At 38.0% G+C, this 24,227-nt stretch overlaps 2 protein-coding genes and 1 non-coding gene across 32 annotated transcripts in view; all 3 read left to right on the forward strand.

The window, feature by feature from the left end:
- Positions 1 to 24,227, forward strand: part of UBAP2L (ubiquitin associated protein 2 like) — a 45,578-nt gene that overhangs the window by 5,005 nt on the left and 16,346 nt on the right. For 11 of the 30 annotated variants that reach the window (XM_069077843.1, XM_069077849.1, XM_069077836.1 and 8 more), the window contains 15 exons: positions 1,089 to 1,166; positions 2,113 to 2,238; positions 5,223 to 5,391; positions 6,054 to 6,149; positions 6,706 to 6,751; positions 7,345 to 7,457; positions 9,067 to 9,126; positions 11,228 to 11,280; positions 12,933 to 13,018; positions 14,414 to 14,585; positions 17,788 to 17,989; positions 18,584 to 18,861; positions 19,995 to 20,167; positions 22,400 to 22,589; positions 23,331 to 23,385. In XM_069077843.1, coding sequence (XP_068933944.1) covers positions 1,089 to 1,166; positions 2,113 to 2,238; positions 5,223 to 5,391; positions 6,054 to 6,149; positions 6,706 to 6,751; positions 7,345 to 7,457; positions 9,067 to 9,126; positions 11,228 to 11,280; positions 12,933 to 13,018; positions 14,414 to 14,585; positions 17,788 to 17,989; positions 18,584 to 18,861; positions 19,995 to 20,167; positions 22,400 to 22,589; positions 23,331 to 23,385 — 1,897 coding nt within the window. The remainder of the gene's footprint in view (positions 1 to 1,088; positions 1,167 to 2,112; positions 2,239 to 5,222; positions 5,392 to 6,053; positions 6,150 to 6,705; positions 6,752 to 7,344; positions 7,458 to 9,066; positions 9,127 to 11,227; positions 11,281 to 12,932; positions 13,019 to 14,413; positions 14,586 to 17,787; positions 17,990 to 18,583; positions 18,862 to 19,994; positions 20,168 to 22,399; positions 22,590 to 23,330; positions 23,386 to 24,227) is intronic. The other 19 variants (XM_069077854.1, XM_069077858.1, XM_069077855.1 and 16 more) reach the window with 3 other exon arrangements.
- HAX1 (HCLS1 associated protein X-1) overlaps positions 5,086 to 24,227 on the forward strand; it is a 40,494-nt gene continuing 21,352 nt past the window's right edge. Inside the window, exon 1 of the mRNA XM_069077867.1 lies at positions 5,086 to 5,095. The gene's annotated coding sequence lies outside the window, so the exon portion shown is untranslated. The remainder of the gene's footprint in view (positions 5,096 to 24,227) is intronic.
- Positions 22,890 to 23,030, forward strand: LOC138153833 (small nucleolar RNA SNORA58). Its single transcript, XR_011166472.1, has one exon. It is a non-coding gene; the product is annotated as a small nucleolar RNA SNORA58 (small nucleolar RNA).

Raw genomic sequence — 24,227 nt, forward strand, 5'->3', positions numbered from 1 at the left:
TCTTTCCAAAAATCATTTAGTAAGACACCCTTGAGCATTGTTCCATTATAGGTTTAAAAGGAAAAATTAACCATCTGGGAACCAAACTTTGTACGTTCTTTTGAAGGTTGGTTTAGATAAGATCTATCTTAGGTAGCCAGTTGGTTATTAGTCACTATTGTGAGTAAATAATTCATATTTGATTATTAATACGAGTAAATGAATTATATTTCATTATTTGGTTGGGGGGAGATTTTTGCTAAGTGAGTTCCCTTTACTTTTTCTTGTTCACAACTATTCTCAAGATTGTTTCCAGCATAGGAGTCTGGTGCCCATTGAGTTTGTTACCAAGCAAGTCATTGTAGTCCTAAGCACCTTATATTCTTGTAATGATCATTCAGTAGAAAGACTGTTTTTATCCCCAGGCGATACCTGTTGTTCTTAACATCTCTAGCCTTAGAAGCAAAAAGGCAACCTTGGAAACTGGGTGGGCTTTTCTAATAAAAGTTACAATTGCGCATACATTTGGAATTATGACCAAGCTACTTTAGGAGGTAGCATTTTAGAAACTTTTGCTCCTAAGGAGAAAACTCTGCTAAACATAAGCAGCTTTCTCTTTTTAGTGAAATGACTGGATATTACAAGAACTGTATTAATGGCTACTTCTCCAAACTCTTTAAGTCCACTGTTCAACTTTCACTGTGCTACTTCAATGGCAGCATGAACAGAAGGAGCACTAGAACTCAAAAGACTTGGCCTTGAATGCCACATCTTAATCCTATTACTTTTTTTATGTCTCTGGCAGGTCAGTTAATATTTCTGAGCCATTTGCTTATTTATAAAATGGGGATAATACCTTCCCTATCCACCTTAGGGTTGTTATAAGGATCAAATGAAATAACATATGAAATATATATGTGAAAATATGTAAACTGTAAAGCACTGTCAAATGGTGTTAGAGCCCTTGGTGCCCTGTCATTTGTAAGGGGAAAAGACATTTGGAAAGGAAAAGGAAAGAGATTTGAAATTACTTTGCACAGGCACTGTCCTCACTGCTTCTCATTGTATTTTCCTGACCATACTTTCCTGATTTCCATCTCAACTCATAGGCTACTGCAGAACAGATTAGACTTGCACAGATGATATCGGACCACAATGATGCTGACTTTGAGGAGAAGGTGAAGCAAGTGAGTATACTAATTTATTGTGGGGGTTTTTTTTTGTTTGTTTTTTTGAGAGGAGGGTGATAGTTGCGAGTATTGGTATCAGGTAACCATACATACCCCCTGCATTACTCAAGATGCTGACTCTTCCAGGGAGATTGGAAAGATTATGTCATTTATACATATTTATAGCCTAAGATGTCACTGGCTTAGGCCAAGAACCAAGTTTTTTCCAACTAGTTTTTTCCCTAGTTGGAATTTTTTTCTTACTCCTTTGGGCAGGTGTATTGTTCTGAGAGGTCTGACCTTTTACTCCAATTAATTTTTGAATAAATGATGAAATATTTTCCATATCAACTTCAAACTATTGTGGTACCTCTTTTTTTTTTTTACACGTACAGAGATACATAGTGCATTTAAATGGGGCAGTAGGTGGGTCATTGTATAGAGCACCAGACCTGGAATCAGGAAGATCACAATTCAAATATGGTAGCATTCTTAACTAGCTGTGTGACCCTGAACAGATCACTTAACCTGTCTCTGCCAAATAATAACTACTTCCCAGAATTGTTTGGAGGATAAAATATAATTTGTGAAGTAGTTCTCAACCTTAAAATGCCATATAACTAGCTATGATGGTGATGCCCTAAAGTGCCAGATTTAGTGGGCTCTGGCATATTCTGTCCTTCAGTAATAAATGTGTGTTGAGGATTTGTTCTCTGATATATTGAGTTGGTTTTGAGCTAGTATAGATAAACTCCTATATACAACTCTGATAGCCAACTTGGAATTGATGATGTATTGATGATATTTTGCTTTTAGATACAGAACATCAAAATGTCACTTAGTTTGCTTTTAAAGGTGCTTATTTTCTCTTTCTTCCAGCTCTCTTCTGCCTTAATTCCTCCCCTTCTCCTGCCCCACAATTTTCTTTTTGTGAGAGATACAAACTGGCTCATGGTGATTATAGTCTTTCTCTTTCCAGCTGATTGATATCACAGGCAAGAACCAGGATGAATGTGTGATTGCTTTGCATGACTGCAATGGAGATGTCAATAGAGCTATCAATGTGCTGCTGGAGGGGAACCCGGATACGGTAGGGTACTTAGCTTATAATATTGCACTATGGGGTACCCTTGGGAGATTATGATCCCTGCATAATACCAACTGGGGTTGCATACTTTTAATAAAAGCATTACCATCACAGATAGTGGGGAACTTTCTTGGAAGTTTGTTTGCAGCAGATTACAGCCATTTTAAAAGGTGGCAAAAGATTAATAGTTCTCTGTGTGTATGTGTGTCCCTTATTTTAACCAGTTAGCCCTCCTTTAAGGAGATAACACTGGTAGGTAAACAGATAAAATGTGTCTCTTCTGCTTTTCTCAGTATAAATTGTAATTCATTCTAGGCAAGTGACTATTTTCAAGGCTGTATTTGAATTGTAAGAGGCAGCATTTGATACTCTTAATTATTAATCATGAGACTAAATTGGCCATTTTCATTTCTGAAGAGTCAAAGTCACAATCTGTGCCCCATTCTTAACTCGGTACATTCCCATCAACATAGACTGAGGATCACACAGTGCTGTTTCATCTTTTGAACTTACTTCTAATGAAGAAAGAGGGATAATAAGTTTTGTAGCTTTTCTGACCTTATCTTGGTAATGAGAAAGGAGGGATATTTAGCATGGAATGAGAAGTTCTTTTAATTTTTTTTGAGCAAGAGACTTAGAAGAACAGAAATAGCCAGGGCAGATACCACCACTCCCCCTTTCTTTTTTTCCTACTTAAAGTGTTTGTGAACAATAATTAATTTTGAAGAAGTTTGAATTTCAAAGCCATGAGATTTTTATGAAGATGAGGATCTTTGACTTGAGGTATCAGACATGAATTATGTTATGCTTTTTAACCCATGCCATCTTTTTCATACATCTGTCTTAGTACTTCTAACCTTCCATAATCATGCAAAGGAAGACTGAATCTGGCGAATTAGGCCATAAGTTCATCAATCCTTCATGAAATCAGTGGGAAACAGGATAATTTTTCCAGTGATTTTGAATTAGGTTGGGTAATTGAGATCCAAACAGATCAACAGTGATATTGAGAAAGTTGTAGCAACCCTTTATTTATTTATTTTTATAAGCAATTGGGGTTAAGTAACTTGCTCAAGGTTACACGGCCAGTTATTTCTGGCTAAATATCAGAGCCCGGATTCGACCCCAGGTCATCCTGACTCTGAGGCCAGTGCTCTTACTCCCTGAGCCACCCGGCCGCCCCAACCCTTTATTTTTTAGAACCTATGTGTAGATGTCAGCAGTGATGACATTGCCATTAGGTAAAGAGGGGGGTGATGGTTTCCTTATGGTCTTCTTTCTTCCTTTTCCTCTTGCTCTCCACCCAAGGTTTTAGGATTAGCAGAAAATCCGTGGTCATTGACTACTCCTTATTTTGTTTTACTTGAATCTGATTTCTGGTGTTCTAAAGGTTGTTGTAACAATGAAGCTATTTAACCATGGGCAATTACTGATGCATTGAATATAAAATGACTCACTTGTTGTAATGTCTTGTCCTGGGAAGTAACTTGGATTGGAAGATGAGGTGACACTTAGGAGATATGGATGGAATATTTGTTCTTAGAAGTACGCTTTTCATTTTAATGGTCTTGTTTCATAATTGTTGAGGGTCAGGGCCATTGTTTTTTTGGTTGAATGTAATAACTGGGGAGCTATCTTCTGCCTATCTTGGTTTATGAAATGGAACCTTTGCCTGCCCAGCAATTTTAAAATGTGTGTCTGATTTTGAGTATGCGATATTTTGTTATGTAAACTAGGGTATATATTACATTTGAGGTTTTTAATATCTCTAAGAAGTTTACTTTCTCTGAGGTGTAGTTTTAAAAAATCATTTAGCTGATTTTCTTAACTGTCTTTTCTTCAAATCTAAATTTCATTCTTTGAGAAAATTTCTTTGACTATAACCTAGAGGCTGAATTAGTGTCCTTTGCTGAGGAACAGGAAAGGAATAAACTGTTTATACCCTTGGCCTAAGCAGTTCCATGGTTGGGCATTTACCTGAAAGAGATCAAAGATAGAAGAAAGATCCAATGTATCCTAAAATAATCAGTTTTTTTTTTTTTTAGCAAAGAACTGAAAACAGGTATCCATTGATTGGGGAAATTACCAAATAAACTGCAGTAAATGAGTATAACAAAAAATTATTGTGCAGAAAGGAATGACAATTATAAGGAATTGAGAGAAACTTGGGAAGATTTGTGTGAAATAAGAACGAGAAGAACACAGTTCCTATAACTATGTAAATGTTGAACTCCAGAGTTCATTTATGTAATTAAAAAACTAGTAATAGGCCTTTAGAACAGATAATGAAATATGTTTCCCCCTCCACTTGAGAGGTAGGTTCTACGAAGGTAGAATGTTACCTATGTTCTTAGGCAAAGTCTCTGAATCAGGAGGTTTTGCTTCAATTTTTCTTTATTATAAGAAAAAATTCAATAACAACTAATAGGAAAGGGAAGTATTTCCAGAAATGACTGATAATAAAAACAAAAGGCATCAGTAAAACTTATTTTAAAAATTGAAATAAGTGGTATAAAAGCAAAACAAAATAGATATTTTCAAGTTAAGCCTTTCAGTCTACTTTTTGTTTTAATTTTTTGGAATAGGATATGAGATCTTTTGGAGGGGGATATGGGGTCAGAAAGAGTTGATGCTCAGTTCAAAATAAACATGACAGATAAGGACATGTAAGGTGATTTGATTTGATTGATCATCATTCTTAGATGGGCACATCTTGAAAATGATCTTGGACATGGTCTTAGCTGATTAGGAACTATAGATGCTTTCTCTATAGGAAGAACTACACTTCAGAATTACTGGTCTGTAACTTAACATTTTTCTGACTTATGGTTTTCATCCATATGGAGGATGGTACATGGGGGAATGCTTAGCGCTTGCAATTGAGAAAAGAAGATGGGAAAATGCTTAACCTTCTCAGGCATGGTCTAAGGTGTTTTATGCCTTGCAGACAAGTAACTTCTTTCCTCTTCCCCTCCTTTTTTTAAAAGCATTCCTGGGAAATGGTTGGGAAAAAGAAGGGAGTCTCGGGACAGAAGGATGGCGGACAGATGGAATCCAATGAGGAAGGCAAAGAGAATCGAGACCGAGATAGGGATTATAGCAGGCGACGTGGTGGACCACCAAGGCGGGGAAGAGGCGCCAGTCGTGGACGAGAGTGTATGCTTGTGGATTTATCAAAACCTATTGAGTTATCAAGGCAGCATGGCATAGTGAATAGCGTGCTGGACTTGAAGTCAGGAAAACCTGAGTTCAATACCTGTCTCTTATATTTAGTAGCCATGGAATAATGAGCAAGTCATGTAATCTCATTAAACCTTGGTTTCCTCATCTGTAAAATGGAGAGAATACCTACCTATAGAACTTCATCAGGTTGTGAGAATCAAACAAGTTAATGTATGTAAAATGCTTTTGCAAACCTTAATGACTAATGCTAATTACTGTTAAGATGTTTAGTTGTGAGGAACATAGCAGTGTCCTTCCAGGGGAGGATCCAAATCTTAAACCACTCCTTTTTCGTAATTACCTTCCCTTTTATGAAGATTGTAGTCTCCGTCGAATAAATTCTTTTTATCTGTGCTGCCAAATTCTTCTGTAATCATCCCATAATCACTTGTAGGAATGATTTAACCCAAAGCTTTTCTGTCAGTGGGATTAGGGACTATTTTTTGTTTATAGCCAGTGTAAATGTGTAAACCACCCACCTTTCCCCAAATACTCTAGAAATTAAGATTGTTTTCATAGTCTAGTTAACCCTCTTACACTGAGTATGTCCTGTTGACCCTATTGTAATTACTTGTTTATGCATCTTTATATTTTAGTTCGAGGTCAGGAAAATGGACTGGATGGTGCTAAGACTGGAGGCTCCTCTGGAAGAGGCACAGAAAGAGGCCGAAGGGGCCGTGGACGAGGCAGAGGTGAACATCTTGCTAGGTTGGGGGCAAGACATCTATTTTGTAGAGGGTTTAATTTTTTTTTTCAAAGAAGTTTGTCTTATTTAATTCTTTTTTTAAAAGACAGAAGATAGGGGCGGCTAGGTGGCGCAGTGAGTAAGAGTACTGACCCCGGAGTCGGGAAGACCTGGGATTGGTTCCGGCCTCAGATACTTAACACCCACACAAAAAATACTGGCCATGTAACCTTGGGCAGGTTACTTAATCCCAGTTGCTTTAAAAAAAAAAAAAAGATGAGATCTCCTTGCCATCCTTTTTGAAGTTCTTGCAAAGAACTGAGGGTTGTTGGGTTGGGTAAGGGATACATTCAAAGCAGTTTTTTGTAGTGGATATTGATGCACTTAAAAGGATTATTATCTAATAGATTAGTCAGGGGACGAGATCTTTTTCATTAGTAATGACTAACTCATATTAACTGATCCTTTTCATGAAATTGTAGAGAGAATATTTTATTAAACTATCCACTTTGCATCTGTTATTCCAAGGCTGTCTTAGTAGGTTTTTCTCATTTTATTTCTAGGTGGCTCTGGTAGGAGGGGAGGACGGTTTTCTGCCCAAGGCATGGGGTAAGTTTCATTGATTAGGAGTTAGAAATTAAATTATCCCTATTTTCTTTCCTTTTAGGTGTCACCATAATGATTAAGATAGCATAATGTTTCAAAGCAATTAAATAAACATTGTCCTATTCTAGTTTAAACTAGTAATTAAAGAATTCCCAAAATAAGGCCAAAAGATACTCCTACTTAGTCATACCCAAATTCACACAAAGGGCATTCCTGAGATGAATAAGAGGAAGGGCATGTGACCTGCTACTTCTTTGCTTAAAAAAGTAGTTGCTGCTTAGATTGTCCCTTGTCATCCTTCTTGGCAGCTTCAGTTGAATGCAGATGTTTGCTACTTCCCTGAAATCCCATGGGAATTTTGTGATGGATAGTGATATATTAGTTTAAATAGGCAGTAAGTGTGAAATTGAAACTTTACTGTGAAACACTGTGTAGGCCAGAGAAAAAACAACAGATAGCAAGTGGGTTTTGTAAAGTGGGGCCATTCTGTGCAGGAATTGGGGACAGTAGGGTTCAGAAGTCGTGCTGTCTTCATTATAGTGCTCTTTGGTGGAAGTTCTTAAGAGACTGGAGAATCTTTGTCTCCTCTGTTGTAGAACTTTTAACCCAGCTGATTATGCAGAACCAACCAACACCGATGAAAACTATGGCAATAGTAGTGGCAACACGTGGAACAATACTGGCAGTTTTGAGCCAGACGATGGGACGAGTGAGTTAACCTTCTTTATATGTTCTCTTATCCCCCTGGGAATCTGGGGCACTAATCTTTTTGGGTTACAGAGAGATATAGAAAAAAAATATTTTGGGATAAGTGATAGGATTGGTTCTAGAATTCACCATTTAGATTTCCAAAATGCATTAGAGCATTCATTGGGACATCTCTGTCTTTGAGAAGAGTGAAGGGCATATTTAAACTACTATCTTCTGAAGGGGAGAGTACCCTAATCCAAAGCTGCCAATTTGCTTTCTAGCACCAAGGCAGAAAAACCCTTTACTCCCTTCTCTATCAGGGAGTCTCATAGAGATAGTCAGAAGTCCTCAGCACTCCTAGTTCTTCAGATGATTCTAGGTGGTAGAACATTATGGGGCTTTACCCAGGGTTCATGTATATTCTCCTGAGCCAGCTTTGGTACCTGCCTGCAGAATGGATGGTGTGTATAAAAGCAGATGCTAAGTTTGTGTGGCACTAACAAGATGTATTTTTGTTTTATTTAGTTTTTGAGGGATGTGTGTGTGTTGTTTTAAATGTAATGTGGGTTCCTTGTTCTCCCTGAGTTCCTTCCATTTTTGAAGGTATCATCCTTTGCCTGATTGAGCAGTTGTTAAATATCAGGAAACCCTGCTGTTATCATTCTTGTAGGCATGAGGAATGTTTGGATTCTAGCAACTTGAAAGACCACAAATTCATTACTGTCCCCTTCAGATCTAGGTGGAGTTAATCTCTGGAATTTTGGGGGCTTCTTGGCATGAACTAGAGTTCTCATCCAAAAGATTTTCTCTTAATTTTCCCCTGCTGTTTCCATGTACTCAGCTGCTATCTCCTGAGTCCACTTTGACCCATTGAATGGACACTGAAGTTGTTATTGGCCAGAGAGATAGCTAGAATTCCTCTTATGCCTGACCATTCTCCCATCAAATGTCTTTTTCCTATTTTAATTCCATGTTGTGGAGTGGACAACTCTTCATTCTTCTGGGTCCTTTGGGAGGTAGAGGTGGCTGGTCTGGGTCTTTTGAATAAGAACGTTGAAATTAATGTTTTTGATCACTAGTTTGATATTTAGCCCATTGGTCTTAATCTGTCTTAATTGACAGCAAATGGCAGGCTTATAGAAATTTGCTTTCACTTAGAAAGAGGAATCAAATTCAGCATCCCAGACTTATATTGTAAACAGTAAATATATCTTCCAACAAGAAACTGGCTGACAGAGGTGTTTTTCTATCTGCTAAAGTGGGAAAATGGGGCAGGACTGACTTAGGAGACTAGAGTTTGAGATCCTATAATTTGTGGCTGAATGAAATTGTATGTAATATACCATCCATCATCCTATTAATGTTAAAGCTCCAGGTATAGGTTCATGCATTTCCATCATTGTTAATTCATGATATGAACATACTGTCATGCATGATCCATTCTTGTGTTTCCATAAAAGCAACTTCCAGCATCCTTTCTTAATTTAAAGTTAAGGGGAAAAAAAATTTACCCCCCTACCCCCAAATATCCACAGGTACAGTGGGAGTTGTGTACTGGGGGCAAACGTTCTCATTCATAAGCAAAATTTCACTGGTTGTTTTTTCTTTTCTTTTCTTTTTTGTTTCAGGACTTGATTTCATGGGGGTTGAGGGGTCAAATTATCCCCGAAAATTTGAGACTGCTCCTGGTATGATACATCCAGGCGCCTAACTGCCCCGGATATTATTTTTATAGCTTTTCATAAACTGAAATATCTGTGGATATGTAATTCTTATTTCTTGCTGTTTCCGTCTGTCTATCGCTCAGATTTTTTTCATTTAGTGAATATTTGATGTTTGCTTTCTGTGTTTTCTGTTGATGGGAACTAAACCATAATTCTTTGTCATCAAAAAACGTTTCAACTCCCACTGTTCCTTAGTCTTTTCCACGAAATTCTATTCTAAACCCACCCTCATCTGTGACTTTGAAGCTTATATGAAGCAGGTTCCTGTATTCTTCCCTCATCACTGAAGTCACCAAGAAATTTTCAGCCAGCTAGTCTCCTTAAACTTCTAAACTCCTTGACTGAGGCTGTAGTTGTGTTTCCAGAGGGAGAAAAGGACATAGTTTACTGCTTGAGTAGATGAAAGTTGGACTTCTGCTCAGATTGAAGAATGTCTGGTGTGTCCTGTTGGACAGTTTTAAGATGTTGCTAAAAAATCATTCTGCCAAACACATCTTCCTGTTAGAAGTAACAAATTTTTTAGTATTGTTGAATTTGAGTTGGAAGTTGTGTCACATGAATCTTTCCTTCAGAGACTAAAATATAACTACAGACTTTATTTCTGTCTTGGTTCCATCAAGAATCTTTCTCTTTTGTGAGAAATCTAACTCTGTTATGTTAGTTAGGGAGGTGCTCTGAGAATTGGCCTTGGAAAGAATGAGGGAGTTCTTCGTTTTCTTACCGGGCAGGTACCATATGATTCTTTAATTGCTGAAGAAAGTCTTAGAGTAGAGCAGAATTCACCTCATTTTTTTTTTTTAACACCCCCACCCCACCAGCAAATCTTCTGAGAATAGATTGAAATAGAAGATGGTAGAGATACAGAATTAGAGATGAAAAATATAGAATGGACCTTCTTGTGTTTTTAGTCTTTTTTCCCATAGACCCCATTACCCCAAACTGTAGTAGAATAGAATCTGTTTTTTTAAATTAGACAAGGATAAGGATGGGTCTTAGGGATGCACCACTGTGTGAAATGGAGCCAGAGATTCCCAGGTTGAACTGAGAGAAAATAATTAGAATGAAGGAATAAAGTCTTTTTTCTGTATACCTGTTTTCCTTTTCTCTAGCCCTCTTCTCTGCTCAGTAGAAAAATCTGTTATGATTGAAGGAGTTTGAGGTTGTGTCCCTTAGTCCTGACTTTGGTGTTACATACCTTTCCACGGTGTGGCTTTTAAAAGGGATCAGATCTTTTATTTTTAGTATCTAATTGAGCCAGTCTGGGATATGGCCTTACTTTGAAATTAAGTAAATGGCAGATAATAATTGCTCACTTTTTTATAGGGCTTTAAAATTAACAAAGCATTTTTCCTCACAACAACACTATGAAGGAGATACTAAAGTGATATCCCCATTTAACAGGAAACTGAAACCTAAGCTGGGTCATGTGACCGTGGTGTCACAATAAGTTTTGGAACTAGGATAAACTCAGGTCTTTTCTGACTCCCAAGTCCAGCACATTTTACTGCAATGCCTTACCTTCTACTTCACTGTTCTAGATTTAGATTCACATTCTTCCTTCACTGCCTTGTCATCAGCCACCATCAAAACCATTTTTTTATTGAGTTCATCTGTTCTGGTAAATCAGTGTTACCCTCTCTTCAGATTACCTGGTATTTTTTTTTTTATTCCAGTTAAGTAAGCTCAGTTGCATGCTCTTGTTTATGTTGCCTTTTACCATCCTACTATATGACCTGGTAATTTTCAGCAGGCCAGAGGGCTGAGTGTTATAAAGGATGTTGCCGTGTGGGAGGTGGGGTGGATAACTGTTTTTTTGTGGCTGCTACTGAACTGATTCTAAAAGATGATGATGAGTATGAAGCTATAACCCCAGTAAAATAGTGTATTCAGAAATGCCACTTTGGGAGGGTCTGGTCCATGATATTTGTTGAGAATCTTGAGAATCTTTTCTGACCGCTAGATACCCGTCACTTTTTTGCCTAAAACACATTTTAGAATTGTTTCTGAAGTAAGTCCTACCTTATAGTGTTTTGAGTCTCTTCTCAATTGTTCACTTTGTTTCTAGGTGCATGGAGGACTGCGACAGAGGAATGGGGTACAGAAGATTGGAATGAAGATGTAAGTGCTCCTAAAAGTCCCTTTAAAATGAATGTTCAGAGGTAGGAGTTGACCAGACCTCCACTTCTTACCATTGATGATTTTAAATTAGGTCTTAGCAACCTATGGACAACTGTGAAATGTTGACCTGTGACTGTATCCCCAGGGATAAGTAAGATTGAAAGAAGCCACATTGAGGGGAGGAGAGGTGGTGGAGGTGGGGAGGGCTACACAGATATCCCTTCTGTCTCATAACTGTACCTTGAAACACTGTGTGTGTGTGTGTGTGTGTGTGTGTGTGTGTGTGTGTTGCGCACGCGTACGTACTCGCTTACTATAAGACTTTGTGCCAGCAAAGTGACAAATCCTGGGGATTATGTTGGAAATGAAACTCTGGTGGTATTATGGTATGTAACAGCTTCTGAGACCCGGTATAACCAACACTCTTATACCATGACCTCTTAAAGTCATACTTTCATTCCATAGTCAGTTTAAGCACTTAATTCTTGTATAACTCTGTAATAATATGAGATGCAAAGGAAGTAGAAGGATGGATGATAATGAATCCTTACCCTCATGTATATAATCTAGTTGATCTTATGGTCTCTTTCATTTTGTTTAATGTTGCTAGACTCCATTAGCATACCCCTTCCACATTTGTAATTACATATAAAAGATCTCTAGGATTGCTTAAGTAAATGCTACCTGAGTTGAAATAACTGCGTCCTTGCTTTGAACTGAAACTTTATGCTTTGAACCTCAGGGTTGATTTCCAAGAATGAGTCCCTGTTTTGTTGGTGATTTTTGTTCATGTTCCTGTTCTTTGTGAAGTCTTCACTGTGAGTGACTTAATGGCCAAGGAAATGGCAATGTCAAATACCTTCCTTAATAAACCTGTTGCCAGGCCTGAAGTATTTTCTCTAATGTATATTGAACATCAGACAGTGACTGTCACCTGAGCAGACTGACTTGAACATTTAAGTAAATTCTCCTATGTCTTCTAGAAGCTTGGAATATTTGGTTCCATCATATTGAAAAAGTGATTTCTGGCCCTTTGATTAAATTTAATTAAATCTATTTCTAAAAGAAATTTTCATAATGAAAGAAAGGAAAATTCTTCAATTATAGACACTGTTGTTCTTTTACTTGTTTGGCTTTATGGGGGAGTCAAGAAGGGGTCAGTGTGATAACAGTGAAAAGTGCTGGATTTGGAGTCAAAAGGACTTGAGTTTGAATCCCACTTCTGCTGCTTCTATCTATGTGGTTTCACTTCTCACTTTCTCTCTCAGTCCCAGTTTCATCTTTCTGTTGTATTAGGTACATCTCTATTCCCGCCCTTCCTCTTGAAACTCTAAATCTGTGATCCGGTGACCCCTTGATCATTTATTCTGCTGGGTTCCCTGACTTCACAGTTATTTTGAATAAAATCAAAGAATATATATATATATATATATATATATATATATGGAAGAGGCATATCTGTCTAATCCATTCTCCCTAATTCCAGACCAAAGTACATCAGATCTATTGAAGAAATAAGTTGTTTGGTTTATCAAGGGTCTAGACAGCATAGGCTTCTTTCTTCTTTGAGGCTAAATTATCCTTTCCCTGCATCTCATTGAATACGTCCTACTTGGAACTGGTAGTGACTCATTCCTTTCTCTCTATTCCAGCTTTCTGAGACCAAGATCTTCACTGCCTCTAATGTGTCTTCAGTGCCTCTGCCTGCAGAAAATGTGACAATCACTGCTGGTCAGAGGTAAGAAAATTGTACAATAAACTTTGTCTTAGTATGTCTGAGGTGACTATAGGGATCAATTTTGAATAAGCTTCTTTTTTTTCCTATACTTTTAGGAACCTCTAATAAGCAGTTTTAAGTGATTGTTGTATTAGTCCTGTGAGCCAAATCGCTAGCTTTTGTTAAGATGTAAATCCTAGCCTTAGATATCCATCTCAATACTCTAATAAATATGTCTCTTTACTGTATTCCTTATGTAACTATCCATCTCCAGTTCTCTGTGCCTTTGTACAAACTGACTTCAAGGGATGTTCTCTTTCCTCACATGTGCCTTTTGGAATCCATAATTCCCTTTAAAGCTTAGCTCTTTGATTTACTACCTTTTACACATGGTATTTCCTAATTTTCCCATGTGTTAGTGCTTCTGATTTTCTTTGGAAGTTAAGTGCTGCTTTTAATCCAGCTTAAATTTCAATATTTCTGGTATTAAGTAAGGCCTACCATAAACTTAATTTCTTGCAAAGTAAATACAACTTACTGGGATTCAAGTGAAGGTTTTCCCATCCACTTCTGAATTCTGAAAATTCAGTAGTATATCCACTTACATTACAATGCTGATTTTTGTCTGCTCATTCTTTTAAAAGGATCTAGAATTAGGCCTTTATTGGGTATTGAATGACCATTATCATTCCCTATCCTCCAGAATAGCCAAGGTCAAGACATTAGATCCTGAGGTTGGTTTTAGAGTGGCACTTCTGTTCACAGCACTAATTGTTTCTTGAACTGACTCTGTCAGGTGTTGATTTTGGTATTCTATTCTTCTATTTGTAACGGCTGTTACAAAAGAAGAAGAGGTGATGACAGATACAGGATGTTAGTGATGATGTTATCAGAAATTACTTTCAAAGTGATATAAAACTTAAGTTTTGAAAGAATCTTAAGATACTTTGTGTGAAATGCATGTTTTAGATTTGTATATGTTGTTGATAAGATGTATTCAAATTTTAAACTTTTGGGTGAAGCTCCCAAATTTTAGCAAATTCAACCCTAATTGTCAAGTTACCATCAAAACAAGACTTAAGGTACTAAATTATCAAATTTATGCTAAAACAAAGCTTTAGAAAACCTTAGCATTCATTATACCAGGCAAATTAGTATACTTTCAAATTGCCACTTGGATACAGTTATATTTGTATTGGATACAGTTATATTTATATTATATTTGTAATTACTTAGCATGGTGGTTGCTCAGGGCTGTCTATGTTGTTGGATTCCACATAGAAGAAAATAAACTTCAAGTTTTGTCATCTGATTTGCCTTTTTAGCACTTGTGATGCTTTAACTAAAGCGAGGTTATTATGGGATGCTTGGAAATTTTTACCTTTGTTCTTCAAATGCTATTCTTCTCTTTGCTAGGATCGACCTTGCTGTGTTACTGGGGAAGACACCTTCTTCAATGGAGAATGAATCAACCAATCTGGATCCATCTCAGGCTCCTTCCCTGGCCCAGCCTCTGGTGTTCAGTAACTCAAAGCAGAGCACCATATCACAGCCTGCATCAGGAAGCACCTTCTCCCATCACAGCATGGTAAGTAGGGGAAACTCTTCACCCGTTTCTGTCCCATCCACTTCAAGAAGTAGTCAGAAGCTAAGAAGTTTCTAATGTCTGTTTTTCTATGACTCAGGTATAGAAATGGTGGAGTAGAACTAACTATAGGTAAAAAGTTGGTCTCTGGTCAAATAGGGTTCTATATTAAATTTGAAAGAGTTAACACAGTATTAGATACTTCAAGGGGGAAAGAGGTTGCTTCAAATCAAACTGAACAACTTTTTTTTGCTTTATGAGGTTGATAAGATTACAGTGTTTCACTAAATAGGGTATCTCACCCTACAGGAGAGTAAGGGCGAAGGGGATGAGAGGGGGGATGATGGAAGGGAGGGCAGGCTGGCAGGGAGGGAAGTTGGAAGCACCCACTTTTGAAAAGGGACAGGATCAAAGTAGAGAATAGAACAAGTGGGAGGTGTGGTATAGGAGGGAGGGAAATATAGTCAGTCTTTTGCAATATATCCACTATGGAAATGTTTTGCATAGGTACACATATACAACTTATTTTGAATTGCTTATCTTCCCAGTAAGGGTGGGTGACAAGGGAGGAAGGTAATGAATCTGAAATTCAAAGTTTTAAAATTAAATGTTTAAAAAATATATATGTATGTACTATTATTAATATTATTTTACATGTAACTGGGAAATAAGATATACAGGCACTGGGGCATAGAGATCCACCATGCCCTACTGGAAAATTGGAGGGGGGGATTGGGGAAGATATGGGAGAGAGCAGATTGGAGGAGGGGCTATCCAGTGGGATTGCTATTTTGGGATAGTGGGTAGGGGAAAAGTGGGGAAAAAATTTGTAACTCAAAATCTTGCGGAAATGAATGATGTAAACTAGAAGTTAATAAAGCATTTGATAAAGTAAAAAAAAAATTACAATGTTTGATAGGCAAACAGTCTTTTCTTTTTACATTGCGTTGTTTCCATAAACCAAACCAAAACTTATAGCACTGTGTACCATGTGACTTGGTTAAAAAAATCCAAGGTAGTTAAGTTGAGCCAAAGTATGATACTTTGTGCTAGATAGAGACTGAAGCAAGTGCTGTTCTTGTTAAATTCATTGAGTCTTGAGACAAATGATTCTGGAATTCTGGGTAAAGAAAATTAAGATTTAGAGATTCTTTGTGCTGAAAGGTACCTTGGAGATCATCTAGTCCATCTCTTTCATTTTAGAGGTAACCAGATGGAAACAAAGTTTAATGACTTGCCCAGGGTCACCAAGCTAGTTAAGAGTCAGAGCTAGGGCTAGAGTCCAATTCTTCTGACTTCTAGTACTTTTTTTAGAATCTGGGTAAACTAGTGCAAGGGGATATTTAGGGGGAAAAGATGGTATCCTGAACCATCATTGAGTATCTTGTTCAAAATCAAATAAGCTTGTCCCTCTTAATCTCATTCCCATACACTAAACCTTACTATAATGAAACCTTGAAATTACTAGAGCTGTGAAATGCAGTTGGAGCCTGAACCCTGCTACATCTGGAATCAAGACTATTTTACATTCTGATCCTAAAGGGTTTATATTTTTTGTCGTCAAACATACAATGCTAGAGGAATACATAATGGTATTAACCGATGATATTTCTCATTACTACTACCTCAACTTCATACTCTACATGTTGCATGTTTTGTATTAGGTTAAGGATATTTTGCTTGATATTTGCTTGTTCAGATTATGACACGTTTCTACGTATTATTTCATGCTGCATAGCCTCCCAGAGAGAAGAACCATAAGTTTAATTCATAATTAGATTATCAACTCCCTAAGTTCAACATGTGGTATAGTATGAGGGTTGGATCTGGAGTCAGAAGATCTAAGATGAAATCCTGGCATTGCTTCTTACTGTCTGATTTGGGGCAACTTGCTTCAGTTCCCCACACCTAATTTTCCTCATCTATAAAATGAGGGGGTTGAACTAGATCCATTTCAGCTCAAAATCTCTAATTTTATTTATTATTATTTTATATTTCCACTAGGACCTCATAGTGAGGAACTCAAATATTGATTGAATTAAATTGCTTTCTTATAAATTATATTTCAGTATTGGCTTTAGAATTCTAGTATTTTCTCTTAATTTATGATATGACAATGTTGGATAATGAAATATTGTGAAGCATTTGTCTAGTATGGAGGTGGGGAACCTGCAGCCTCGGGGCTACACGTGGCCCTTTAGGTACTCAAGTGTAGCCCTTTGACTGAATCCAAACTTCACAGAACAAACCACTTAGTAAAAGGACTTGTTTTGTAAAATTTGAACTCAGTTCAAAAGGCTGCACCCAAGGACCTAGAAGGCTGCATATGATCCTGAGGTCACAGATTCCCCACCCTTGAGCTTAGTATCTTACACTAAATGAGTTCTTTATAATTCATTAGAGATAGGAGATTGTCTCCTATAAGTCTGTAACTTTGATTAGAATTCCTGTAATTTATTTTCTTGCTATTTCTGATAGAGATTGGGGTAGAATAAGAGAAATTGTACCTGAGCTGCAGTCTGATAAATTCTAGGTGTGAGGAAGACTGCCAGCATTATTATGTGGAGAGTAAATGCTAAAGGAAGATTGGGATAAATTTTCCTTCTTTGGAGATCTTCTTGAACAAATGAGACAACTTGATTGATCTAGAATGGGTTGGAGGCAGCTTTATCTGTGCATAATCAATAGGCTAGTACTTTCATCCACAGATTGGTGACATGGCAACAATAAACTGAAGTATAAGCTTGGACAGATGATAGGACTTGATCTCGGTCATCTATTCTGTTTTTAAAACTCAGATAAAGCATAAATCTGATAATCTGCTACTGAAGCTGTAAGATTTGACTTATCCAGTGTAGGGTTTGTGAAAGCCTTCTGGCTTCATCCCTTCATCTCATCTACTTATGGGCAGAGAGGAGAATCTCCCAAGATGTCCTTTGACATCTTGTGGAAAAGCTAGAAGTGGAAATGAGTCTTGCATTATTGGCTAAATTGGGTTATCTATATTTCAGTTATTTGTGGTTTTCTTGTCTCATTGTCATGGATAAACAAGTTGGTTGTTTTATAAGAACAGCCATTGACATTTTTCCCTGCAGGAGGTATGAAGGTATAACATAGGCTTGACTCATCTTGCCTATGTCACTCTAAGCTAGTAATTCCATGTGAATTCCTTAGTGAAATTCTGTGATTCTGTCTTGATCTGCAGGTGAGCATGCTAGGAAAGGGGTTTGGTGATGTCGGCGAAGCTAAAGGTGGTAGCACCACAGGCTCCCAATTCTTGGAGCAATTCAAGACAGCCCAGGCTTTGGCCCAGTTGGCAGCTCAGCACTCTCAGTCGAGTGGGAGCACCACCACTTCCTCTTGGGACATGGGCTCTACAACACAATCCCCATCGCTGGTGCAGTATGGTAAGGGAAGACAGGTGGTCATAGTCCTTATTGTTGGAATGTTGCTGCTAGTGGGTAGGTAGAGATGTTTGGTGGGGTGATGAAAGGGGCAGCCAAATGACTCATTTCCCACATTAGTTTACCCTGGCCAGATAGATTGAGCCCAGGCAGTTGGGGAATCACAGGCATTTATGTGGCTATAAATCTTAATTCTTATGTGATTGAATGGGTTCCTATATCCTGGTCTGGAGGCCTTGCATTGGCCAGGAGATTTCACAAAGTTTCTTCTGGTTCACTTGGGTTGATTGTGAAAGACAGATATTTCCAATTTTGGAGAGTTCAGAACCAGGGGTAGGACTGTTTATGACGACAGAAGAGTCGGCCCCATGGAGCTTCTTTGTTTTATATCTCTGCCCAAGAATGGTGATGGTGCCAATCAGAATGAAGCTAGCCTCTTGGTCTGCATCGAGAGAGTACAGATACCCCTTGTGCATAATCTAGGACTTTAGACTAGAGTTTTCTCAGAGTTCATTCTGTACCCTTTGCTTGGTCTCATATATATATATATATATATATATATATATATATATATATATATATATTTTTCTACAACAGATTTGAAGAACCCAACAGATTCAGCAGTCCACAGCCCATTCACAAAGCGCCAGGCCTTCACCCCATCTTCAGCCATGATGGAGGTGTTCCTGCAGGAAAAGCCACCTGCAGTGACCACCTCTACAGCTGCACCTCCGGCCCCTTCCTCTCCATTGCCGAGCAAGTCCACATCGGCTCCACAAATGTCCCCAGGGTCTTCAGACAACCAGTCCTCCAGCCCCCAGCCGGCTCAGCAGAAACTGAAGCAGCAAAAGAAAAAGGCCTCCTTGACTTCAAAGGTACTTGATTTCTTGGCACTTTTGGCTGTGGGACTTGGCATAGTTTTATGAGGGCCTCTCAAGATAGATATAGGCACTAACTTAAGGCAAGTCATGTTCAAGGTCATAGGGAGGTTAGGTACAGCCCTAAGTTGTTATCTTCATTTGATATTTTTTATTTAAACTCTTACCAGTATTTTTATATCACCTTTATTTCCCAGTGCATCTTCCCTCCCTCCCCCCTTCCGTTTCCCAGAGACCCATCTTTTTTATCTAAGAAGAGAAAAATAATTCAGCAAAATTCTCAACACATCAACAAATTCTGAAATTAGGTGCAGTGCTCCATAGCCATGGTCTCCAACTCTGCAAAGAGTTGTTATCTCTTCTTAGGAGCCAAACTTGGTTATCATCATTTCCTTACATTCACTTTTCAGTTCCTTCATTTACAGTATTATAATCCTTGTGTACATTGTTTTCTTGATTCTGTTTACTTCATTTTGTATTCTTATAAGCCTTCCCAAAATTATCAGTATTCTTCATATACATTGCTTATTAACAGCACAGTAATACTTTATTATATTTGTGTGCTATAATTTATTTAGCCATTCCCCAGTTGATAAGCATCTACTTTGATTCCAGTTTTTAGACAATACAAAAAGTGCTGACATAAATATTTTGGTTTATGCTGAGCTGTGGGAACTACCTAAGGGTATAGTGAAGAGAGCACTGGAATAAAGAATCAGGAAGATTTGAATTTAAATCTGGTCTCAGACAGTAGTTGGGCAAATTACTAAATCTCTGAAAGCAGCGTCAGTTTCTTCATCTGAAAAGTGGGGATGATAATAATATCAGTTTCACAGGATTATGGTTAGGATCAAATGAGGTAACACTTTAAGAGCTATATATATATATATACATGTTAGCTGTTATTATCTCCTTTGTCCTTAGGTGAAAGGGTATGGGATATTTTAATCATTTGGTTATTATTTCCAAAGTATTTTCCAGAATCATTGGACCAATTTGGTTATATATTTAATTTATTTTAGTAATATGTGACAATGAAATGTTCAAAAGTTGTAGAGTAGTATAACTTTATGAAACTCTTAAAAGGTTTCATTAAAACTCACACACTCCTTCTCGTCTCCTTTCTACAGATTCCTGCTCTGGCAGTGGAGATGCCTGGCTCAGCAGATATCTCAGGGCTAAACCTGCAGTTTGGGGCATTACAGTTTGGGTCAGAGCCTGTCCTCTCAGAGTATGAGTCCACTCCTACCACGAGCGCCTCCTCAAGTCAGACTCCAAGCAGTCTCTATACCAGCACTGCAAGGTACAAGTCAGAGCTGCCTGCTGTCTTGTGCTTTAAGTTCATGTCCCTTTGAGATTGTGTTGATCCAAAACTAGCCTAAATCTGTTTCAGGTAGGGGAGGAGAAATTGAAGGTAAATCTTTTTTCAGATCTTAGAATTGTATTTAATTGTTTATGTTCTTGTTTTTAGTGGTCTTTTAAATCAATACTGTCAGAGTCTTCCATCATTTTCTTTAAAGGAGTAGTGATATATGGCTTTTTGCCTCCTCTGGTAAATCTTCAGACTTAATGCAGAAGATGGTGTTGAGTGTAGCTTTCAACACACCTGAAAAACTTTCTGTCATTGGCTTTTTGGAGGCAGCTGGTGGTGCAAGGGATAGAACCCTGCACCTGGAATTATGAAGACTTGAGTTCAAATCCAGACTCGGGACGCTTGCTGTGTGACCCCTGGGCAAGTTACTTTGTTGTTTTCCTCAGTTTCCTCAGCTGTAATAAAATCTAGATGATAGTACCTACCTTGCAGGATTGTTATGAGGACCAGATGAGATAATATTTGTAAAATATTCTTAGTACGGTGCCTGTTGGATAGTAGGTATTATATAAATGTTTATTCCCTTCCCCACTTAAGTGATACTTTAAGTGTATGTATGGGGAGGGGGCTAATGTAAGGTACATGGTAAGTATGGGTAGGTATAAGTACAGTTGTATAATGTGATATAAAAGATGTGAACACAGAGATCTGAAAAAGGGTTGGGTCATGTTATTAGACTGAGGGATGACTAATGAATAGCCGTAGATTCCTTTTTGGCTCTCTTTGTGGCCCCCAAGGAGAGTGGTTAGCATATGTAACAGAAAACCTTGGGAGTTACTTGATCTTGTCCACCCATAGCCATTCACTCTGCAGGTATGAAAAGACTCCTTCCCCAAGAAATTACTAATAATTTGCCTATTAAAATTTAAAGGTCTAAAGTGATGAATGAAGTTGAATAAAGTATTAGGTAATATGAGGCTCCTGGGGAATAAAATAAGATCATCTCAAACACACCTTTTCACTAACCTTTATAGTTATATTAGTAAATGTTTGTTGAATTAATGGACTCCCCAGGAATTGGTCCTGAAGTTTAATTTGCTTAAATTGAGTAACGGAGGGGTGGCTAGGTTGCTCAGTGAATAGAGCACCAGACCTGAAGTCAGGAGGACCTGAGTTCGAATATGGCCTCAGACACTTAACACAAAAACTAGCTGTGTGACCTTGGGCAAGTCACTTAACCCCAAATGCCCTCCAAAGAGCAAAAAAAAAATACTGAGTAACAGGATGAATCCACTATTTAGTACTCAAAATGTTAATGTTCATTGGAATACCCATATTTATAGCATTATTCCCATTCATATTTTTTCTTCATGACTTTTTCTTTTCTCCCCAAATGGGAGAAAATTAAAGATCTGGAATAGCTTTTCTTCTGAAAGAGCAGAAAGGCAGAATAGATATTGTCTCTCTCTGGTTACTTAGCTATTGAGAGAACAGGAAGTGGTTTGATATTGAAAGTGCTGCTGCTTGGCAGAATTAGGACCAAATACATATACATGAGAGAGGAGGTAAATTTCAGCTGAATGTCTACTTGTCAGGGAATTTGTAAACCTGATACAGACTCTCCCATAGTACTTTGCAGGTTGGTGTTGTTGATAAAAATGTATTTAAACTCAGATTTTCCTGAGTTTAAATCATAGCTGTATGATGTAGCTGTGGTGACCCTGGACAAATCACTTAATCTCCATCAGCTTCAGTTTCCTCATTTGTAAAAATAAGGATAATAGTAGCACCTGCCTTGTGTAGTTATAAAGATCAAATGAGGTAATATGTATAATTATGCAAGCCACAACAGATAACTTAGTGTTGAATATTATAGAAGTTCCTATATAGATTTGGAGTTTGAACTCTTGACATTTAAGGTCCCTCCTACTTAGTTTTACATTTTTCAAAGTCTTTTTTTCTTCTAATCAGAGTTTTCAATCAGGTTTTCTGAACTATATTGTTGCCTGTGCAACTAGTATTATGGGCTTATGTTGTATCCTGGTGGTTGCCAGGAGGAAGTGGTAGAGGTTTAGATTTGGTAACTTGGTGTTACAGGGTTTCTGTATGGTGGTTGAGTTAGCCCTCTAGCTTAGTAGGGCCCTTCCTGAGACAACCCTGGTCTATTAGTAAGCTTGACCTATTCCTTACATAATTGTGTCTTTCTCTGTTCATCCCACATAGTGAGTCTTCATCCACAATTTCATCCAACCAGAGTCAGGAGTCTGGCTACCAGAGCGGCCCAATTCAGTCGACAACCTATACCTCCCAAAACAGTGCTCAGGGCCCGCTCTATGAACAGAGATCCACACAGACTCGGCGGTACCCCAACTCCATCTCCTCGTCCCCCCAGAAGGACCTGACTCAGGCAAAGGTAAGTTGTTTAGCAGCCCCTGGGAGGTGGTTGGGAGAACAAGGGAACAAAATCCCTTATGGTTCAACATTTCACTTTGCTACAAATGCTGCAGAGGGTCCTTGGGGAGCACCTGGGCAGAAGCAGGAAAGGAGAGCACATTGCTGCGATTGGGCCAAGCCCAGCTGACTGTTCTTTTGGCACCAAAGAATCATTCTCCCTGGAGGAATAAATGTAAAGATCCCAGCTGATGGAGCAGGGTTTGTGTCTAGTCCAGTGCCTGCCCCATCTCATTGGGATATCTGATTGCTAGCGTGCTAGGTGCATACCAGTAGACCTCATCTGGCTTTGCCTCGTGGCCAGTTGGGGGGGACAGTGTATGCAAGAGGAAATGTGGAGTGACTGCCAGATCTACAGGCTGCCAAATTAATGGCTTGGCTGAACTGCGTTACTTCCATAGACACTCCCCCCAAGGATCACTGGTCTGGGTCTGTGAGTCTTTCCAGCATCATTTTAGGGCTCTGGGTTTCCTTACTAGATGGGGGGTCATCACCTGCTATCCCCTAATGGATATACATCTTCCCTTCTAAGACTCCCACAGATTCCTTTATTTGGGTGTGGGGAGTGTTAATCCTTTGATTAACTTGTAAATTTCCTCTGGATTCTGGAAGAAAAGGCTTGCTGGTAGAGGCTGAGCCTGGGCAATGGTAACCTCTGGCTCCCCCCCACCCCTTACCTGGGTCTGTCTATTTCTTGCTCCAGAATGGCTTCAGCTCCGTGCAGGCCACACAGTTACAGACCACACAATCTGTTGAAGGTGAGTATTCTTCAGTTTTCTATTTAAAGGTGTTTTGTATTGTAAATCCTGTTGTAGTGTCTGTATAATCAGCATTTCTCAAACTGGATTCCACAAAACTATTAGAAGGATATCTGTGAAAAAGAAAGTTTTATTGGTAAACAGACACAAAACAAATCAGACAGTCCATCTGCTTTGCTCTCTGTCAACCATTAGACAATGGTGAAGAACATTGGGATCAAAAGGATAAAATTTCTTGTTCATGTAGAATCAGACTTTAAGCATATCCCATAGTATCATATAATACATAACCAGTTGATTGTTGATTTTAGCAGAAGGAATGTAAAAGATCAGAATTTATTTCCATTAATGTTTTTTTAACTATACTTTTTTGCAAAAAATGTAATTAATTAGACAGGATCAAAGAATTTGAAGGATAAGAAAGAAAAATGTTAACTAAGATGGGCAGTAAAAACAAACAACCACAAACCCAGTTCAGGTATAAAAGAAATGCACATATGACAGTAGCTGTATTCAATTTGTGCTTCTGGTGATCTGACATGGAATGTATTATTAATGATACAAAGCTTTTTAAAATTGTTCTGGCAAAATTGTAAATGCATTTATTGACAAAGAAACTGAATTAAAAATTATAATACTCTTTTTCAAAGTGGAAACATGATGAATTGAAATAGTCTCTACTTACCCCCTCCCAAATTTTTGCTTATATAAAATAGGGAAATAAAAAAATTTAATAATCTTTAATAGGGTAAACTATTAAATTCATCCAATATCATTTTCATTTATAAAACACCAATAGGTAAAGACTATATACCTTTTGCACTAAAGCTGTTGTAATGATG

The sequence above is a fragment of the Petaurus breviceps genome, unplaced genomic scaffold (assembly GCF_028583685.1).
Source record: "Petaurus breviceps papuanus isolate PSGF00001 unplaced genomic scaffold, PetGlider_PUasm1.0 91023, whole genome shotgun sequence".
NCBI classification, from domain to species: domain Eukaryota; kingdom Metazoa; phylum Chordata; class Mammalia; order Diprotodontia; family Petauridae; genus Petaurus; species Petaurus breviceps.